The sequence below is a fragment of the Simochromis diagramma genome, unplaced genomic scaffold (genome assembly GCF_900408965.1).
Source record: "Simochromis diagramma unplaced genomic scaffold, fSimDia1.1 OVJJ01000205.1, whole genome shotgun sequence".
In the NCBI taxonomy this organism is placed as follows: Eukaryota; Metazoa; Chordata; class Actinopteri; order Cichliformes; family Cichlidae; genus Simochromis; species Simochromis diagramma.
Window position 1 is genome coordinate 18403941 of NW_024386782.1, and position 6962 is coordinate 18410902.

Genomic DNA, 6962 nt, shown 5'->3' on the forward strand with positions numbered 1-6962 from the left:
ATTATTGCTAATATTTATTGTAATATATCTATATCACTAAAGCACTTCTGGATGGATGCAAACTGCATTTCGTTGCCCTGTACCTGTGCATGTGCAATGACAATAAAGTTGAATTCTAATTCTAATTCTAAATGTCTAGCTTTTATTAAATAATTATCTAAATCTTACAACCAAAGTTTTTATCTGACGTAAAATGTATAGAAATCACACATATACTAACAATACAGTGTACATATGGAAAAGATATATATAAATCTTATAAAGTTTGTATCTGTCTTGTGTGAAACTTGTATGAAAAGCATACAAGAGTAAAAACAGATATAAGATCCCTTGAAAAATTATATAATGAAACTTGTATGTTTTGGATACTTACTAAAAGAATATATGAAAGTAATGAGAAAGTGGCCACTTTCATGAGTAAATCATGTAAGCCTTAAATGATTTACTCATGAAAGTGGCCACTTTCATGAGTTAAGTCACATAAGTTTTTACTATTTCTTTTCCATATGGGCACTGTCACAACAGCATTTGTTTTCATTCAAAGGCTTTATGGCTTTAAAACCTGGTGGGCCGGTCTCTAGTCAAAATGCCCGATTTTCTGTCCCAGTCCAGCCCTGCAGGTTAATACTGGCAGTGTCACCATGCCAGCTGACTGTATTTCATCATCAGCCAGTGTTGTTCTTTATCAATATTACCAAAGTTTATCATAACGCAGCATAGAAAGTATTTTCTTGCTTTCAGGTTTTATTCAAATATTAATCTTTTCAGTTGTTTCTCCACTTTTTTCCTGTTTCAAAATCAAACACCAGTTTGTGAGAAGATTATCTTCTTTTTTTTAATAGGCAGATAAAGTTTTACATTGGAACTGGCTAATTTGTCAATTGTTTGTTACAAATGTTCGTATTTTAATATTAAAAAATGTTTTTGCCCAAAACATATGTGCACGATATGTCAGTAAAAATACTATGCAAATATTGTTGTCCTTGAATGCTGAGTAAACACTGACAAAGCACTGATTTTATTTCTTGTACTTTATCAACGCAGTATCTAAAAACTTTGCACCGTAGTGGTTAAAATCTCATTCTAATAAGAGTTAAAAGCGCATTCGGTTATTAGGTTTACAGGGTTATTGAATTATGGTTAACGGTTGGTAGAATTTTTTTTTTAAACATTATCTGCCAATTACATCTGCCACCCCTCTCCAAATCTGTGCCCCTACCTGGCCCCCCCAACAAAAATTTTCTAGACACGCCACTGCAGCCTGGAGTTGTTCGTTGTATTTCTGCATCTCTTTCTCATATATTTCCCATATTTCTCTCTCCATTTTCTCAATTTTTTCTCGCATTACTTCTTCTTTCTCTTTCAGGACTCGTTGTTTCTCCTCTTCAATCGCCCTCTCAGCCTCTTGGAACATCTCATTGGTATAATGGCTTCCTCCGTTCCTCTGGACTATCTCTCTGATCTTCTGGAGCAGCTCAGTGACCTGAGAGCTCTCCTTCAGTTTATTATTGAAAACGTGGTACTGACCGTTACATCTGGCCACAAGTTCCTGCAGGTCTGAGCTTTTTTCTAAGAACTCTTCAATAGTGGTGCTTTCAAGTTGGTCCCCATGGGTAAAGAGAACCATGCTGTATTTGTCTGCATCAGCACCAAAGATTTTTTGAATCCTTTGCACCGTCTGTTTTTCCTCTTCAGGGTATCTGCCCAGTCTGATGACCACCAAGAAGATATGGGGTTCTGGAGAAGCATAGGAGATGCACTGGCATACATCTTTAGTTGTTCTCTCCTTATCAAACCTGGTATCAAACAGCCCCGGGGTGTCAATGACAGCAACTTGCTGCCCATCCACTTCAACTTTGCCTTTTGAACACTCTACAGTCATAGACACGGCACTGAACTTTGATTCAAAGCACTCACGACCCAGAATAGTGTTTCCAGTAGCACTCTTTCCAATCCCAGTCTTTCCCACTATCACAATCCTGATCTCATCATCATTTGTCCTGCCAGAATCTGTGTAGAAAGATCAGAAACAATGAATAAGGATCTACATCAAGCTGTAAATACATAAGTCTTTACTTCTGAACATTAACTAACTTTTGGGATCGATTTTTCTAGATTCCAAAAATTTGCAGATACCCAAGAATATATGTCACAACTATTAATTCTGTGAGGTCATAGTCATGATCAGTGATATGTGTGTGTTATTAATTATTATTTAGATTTTTTTTTTTTTTATTTTTACCTCACATACATATAAAATCCTAAATCATAGTGTTGGGATTGGAGTTTGAAGCTAGGATTAGAGGGTTAAAAGTTATTTCAAAGTGATTTTCAAAGCTACAGCTACAGCTGCTTTCTACAAAAGACTTTCTCCACAGAGCTTGTCTAACATTTAATTATTCAAGCCTGATCACTGCTGTAACATTAAAAAAATACCACTAACATGAAGACTTACCAAGTTTGCTGTCCATGTTTGGGATGAAATTATTCCTGTCCTAAATAGTGCAGTGCAGATACTTCTTCTGTGTCAAGTCAGAAGTGAAAGTCAGAGGCTGTGCTGCACCTCCTTTAACAGAGCATATCAACCAATCCACACCCACAAATAACTGCATTGGACACAGAGTGAAAGTAAAACTAAAGTTTTGTGGTATTTTTCCAGTTATAAGGGTTTTTGTATAAAGCCGGATAACCATGTTGATTTCTTGAATTCTTTGCACCATGTGCATTTCCTCTTCAGTGTATCTGCTCATCTGAGAGCATACAAGAAGATACAGGGTCATGGAGAAGCTCAGGAGATGCACAGGGATGCACCTTTGTGATTTTATCCAAGGAAGGCCTGGTATCAGACAGATATAGCTTTCCCTTTAGAACAGGCTACAGTCATAGACTTAGCATTTCACTTCGATTCAAAGCACTGATGTGCTAGAATGATGTTTCCAGCTGCAGTCTGATTAGTCCTGTGCATTACAAGCACACGCTGCGTGTGTATATAGCAGCAAAGCAGCTTTAGTGACTGTTTATATTTATTTATTTTGATGTTATTGGCTCTATTCATAAACAAATATAAGTGTGAAAACAGTAATGTGCTCTGCTTACTTTCAAAGACTAATGAAAAACTCAACAAAAATTGGATCTGAGGAACATCTATTTTCTGTTTCAGTTTCTCAGGTGCATTGTTTTATGTTCTGGTTATTTAATATAGTATGATACTGAGGACCACGGCAGGTACAGGAAGTCACTGCATTCATTCTTCAGACTTTGCCTTCTCCTCCCAAAACCATTTCTAAGAAACGGCAGCATTTTTTCTGAATAGCAAGCACAGCTGCACAGATTAGTATAGATTTCTTTGCTTTCAGAGTAACTTTTTGACTTGTGCACCAAACTCAAATTTATCCGATGTGCAAAGCCAGACCCCTGTTCCCCCCTCCCATCCCCATTTACAAGAAACAGCAACACTTTTTTAGAAGTACAGACACTGCAGCACAAAGCAGTTCTTGCATGATGTTTTCACTATGTTTCACATCTGCGGCTTCTTATCGAAAATGTCAGTGCAACAGGATATAATAAAATTTGTTCACATTTACATGTCCTCAAGCTGCAAATCTTTGATTATTTTTCATTAATAAACTGAATATTTTCAGTTCTGTTTATAATGTGTGAGATCTGGCATCATTACTTTACATCAATTCTTACAAAATATATCTTATTATCTCAAAATATTTTTAATAGAGTTAAAATAACTTTTAATGAAAAATATTCAGGAACAAAAAAAAGATTTATTCACATAGTAGTTAATGCAGACAGATGCTGATTTCTGAATACATTTGAGTCCATGTCCGGTTTTGGAAAAATGACCTTGTAACTGAAATAACGGGGCCAAACATTACTTTCACTTTCACTCTGTGTTCAGTAGAGTCAGTTGTAGGTGTGGTTTGGCTCATGCTGCCTGTTGAAGAAGCTGCAGCACAGTCTTTGCCTTTCACTTCTTGCTCCACTTCTGTTGGCTACACAACACTGTTTAGACTGAACATCGACAGAAGCAATTACAACCCAAGCATGGCTGGCAAGTTCGGTAAGTCATCATGTTAGTAATGTTTTCTAGTGTTACAACAGTGATCATGGCTGATTTAAAATCATGTTTGGTTGGCAAGCAGGTCGATAGATTATAAAAATAAAAACAAGATCATTGAGGTCAGTATTAGACACAGACCGGTGATGGTGTAAATAAATGTTTTAAGTCTGAAAGAGAGTAGGTAGAAGCTTAATGTTTATCAAGACCTACCCCATTATACAAAAATGAACAAAAAATAAAAACTACAAAACTACTTTTGCACAACTGCCTACATTTTCATTAGCTAATAATAATAGCAAGCAATAATAATGGGCAATAGGAAAACAAAGAGAAAGACTCACTGTTCTCCTTTGGTCATTACTATTGTCCATAGTGCTCCTTTCTAACCATGTCAACCTGCTCCTTATTTAACCAAGTCTCTGAGACAGCAGTTTGTGAATTTAGCTCTGAGATGTGGAAGAGAGGTCATAACTTTTGAATGTCCATTATGATTTCTGCTATTAAATATGTTATCCACTGTAACATTATAGGTACACGGTTCATAAGTGTGATATTTACAAGCCATTTGTGATTATATCGACCAGAAAGAAAGAAAAAAAGGATTAATTGCATTTCCTGATAGCAGAGTGTCAGGGTCATTACTGAGGATGACTCTGATTTCACAGGATCAACAGCAGAATAGAGACTTGTGACCCATCTCTGTAGATGTTGAATTAACTTTTGACCATCTACCAGAACATTTGTAACTTAAAATACCAACCCCAAACCCGGTGCATGATCAGGTATATGTATAATAAGCACAATGTATTTCATGCCATGTATTCTTTCTGATCTTTCTACACAGATTTCTACACAAATGATGAGATGAGGATTGTGATGGTGGGGAAGACTGGAACTGGAAAGAGTGCTACTGGAAACACTATTCTGGGCCGTGAGTGCTTTGAATCCAAGTTCAGTGCCAAATCTATGACTGTAGAATCTTCTAAAGGAAAAGCTAAAGTGGATCGACACCGCGTTGCTGTCATTGATACCCCAGGCCTGTTTGATACCAGGGTTGATGAAGAGGAAACTCAGAAAAATATATGCGAGTGCATCTCCTATGCTTCTCCAGGACCCCATATCTTCTTGGTGGTCATCAAACTGGGCAGATTCACTGAAGAGGAAAAACAGACGGTGCAAAAGATTCAAAAAATCTTTGGCCACGCAGCAGACAAATACAGCATGGTTCTCTTTACCCATGGAGACCTACTTGAAGACACCACTATTGAAGAGTTCTTGCAAGGAAGCTCAGACCTGCAGGAACTCGTGGCCAGATGTAACGGTCAGTACCACGTCTTCAACAATAAACTGAAGGAGCGCTCTCAGGTCACTGAGCTGCTCCAGAAGATCAGAGAGATAGTCCAGAAGAACGGAGGAAGCCACTACACCAACGAGATGTTCCAAGAGGCTGAGAGGGTAATTGAAGAGGACAAACAACGCATCCTGAGAGAGAAAGAAGAAGAAATACAGAAAGAAAAAGAGAAAATGGAGAGAGAAATACGGGAAAGATATGAGAAAAAGATGCAGAAATACAACAAACAACTCCAGGCTGAGAGAGAGAGGGAGAGGAAGGAGAGAGAGGAGGAGAGGAGGAGGGAGAGAGAGGAGAAAGAATGGGAGATGAAGAAGTTAAAGGAGAAGTGTGAGAGAGAACTGGAGGAAGAAAGACGCAGGATTCAATCGAGATATGAAAATGAAGCCAGAGATGAAGCTGAGGTGTTTAATCCATTACCTTTGCTGGTTGCAGGAATTAAAACACTTGGGACGGTGTTAAGATTTTGGCTTCGAATTTAAATTGAAATTTTTTCATGCATTGAATGAAAGTCAGGATCTTTTCATATAGAAACGCATGACTGCCGCTCTGTATCATTGTACCATTGTTTTAAACTTTTTCTTAGCGTTCCTCTGCCTGTCTAGACTTCCTAGCATGATGTCACAGATAGCAACAAATTCAAAAGTCGTAATATTTTGGGGATTTTATGTAAGGTTCCTGTAAAATTTGTCAATCTTCTTTATGAAGTTTTGAAGTTTTTTCCTTTATTTATAGCTACCTGTTTTCAAACAGGAGATCCAGTGGACATATTGAATTTCCTTCTTATGTTATCGTAGTGATTTATTAGTTTGAGTTCATACTGTGGGCTTTTGGGAAATTCACAGTATTCAGTCATTATTTTAGTTAGAGATATCTGTATGTATGTATCTTTGTAACTTCTCTTGTTGCCAATGATGTTGTTTTTGTTTGTGAGATTTACTTTTCTTCACTTTCTTGGTGAATGAATCCATCTTTGCTCCAACTTTTACCTTCCCCTTGACTCAGTTGTTTGCGTTGCCTTCACATGTATGACTCGCAACCTGACAATAAACTTAGATTTGTGAACTTTGTGCCATGACCTCTAGAACTGTAAGCATTTGTCTGTCATGTGAAGGCTGTGTGCAGGCAGGAGTGGTGATATGGAGGACCCTAAGCGCGGGCGGGCATACGGACAGGGGGTAGATCACGACACGGACACAGAGAAACACAGGGCTTAAATACGCAGAGGGAGCAATCACAGAATGGAAAACAGGAGGGAAACACAGCTGGGGCAAATCAGGCCTAACGACACAAAGGAAGCAAAACCAGACACATTAACACGAGACTATCAAAGTAAAACAGGAAACACAGACTGAACTTATAGACACAGACTCACAAGCAGACACTGCAACAGAAACGTGGGAACAGGGCAGACACAGACACTGACTGGACAAAGAATAGCGGGAGTAAGGAAACCAAAACCTGAGAACTACATAATCAAACACCAAGAAGAACTGGGGAAAACATACAACCTTCACAAAAATAAACTAAGAAGAGAAC

General features: G+C 38.0%; 2 protein-coding genes across 2 annotated transcripts; one reads left to right on the forward strand and one right to left on the reverse strand.

Annotated features, from left to right (window-relative positions):
• Positions 1 to 204: 204 nt before the first annotated feature.
• Positions 205 to 3933, reverse strand: LOC120722927 (GTPase IMAP family member 4-like). The gene is made up of 3 exons (XM_040014130.1): positions 2456 to 3933; positions 1234 to 2010; positions 205 to 215 (listed from the first exon to the last, which is right to left on the reverse strand). Exons 1-3 carry the CDS (start codon positions 2469 to 2471, stop codon positions 205 to 207), a joined length of 804 nt encoding a protein of 267 aa, XP_039870064.1. The 5' UTR covers positions 2472 to 3933.
• Positions 3928 to 6672, forward strand: LOC120727893 (GTPase IMAP family member 4-like). Its single transcript, XM_040022500.1, has 2 exons — positions 3928 to 4072; positions 4917 to 6672. The coding sequence occupies exons 1-2, from the start codon at positions 3940 to 3942 to the stop codon at positions 5903 to 5905; spliced, it is 1122 nt and encodes a 373-aa protein (XP_039878434.1). The 5' UTR covers positions 3928 to 3939; the 3' UTR covers positions 5906 to 6672.
• Positions 6673 to 6962: the final 290 nt, after the last annotated feature.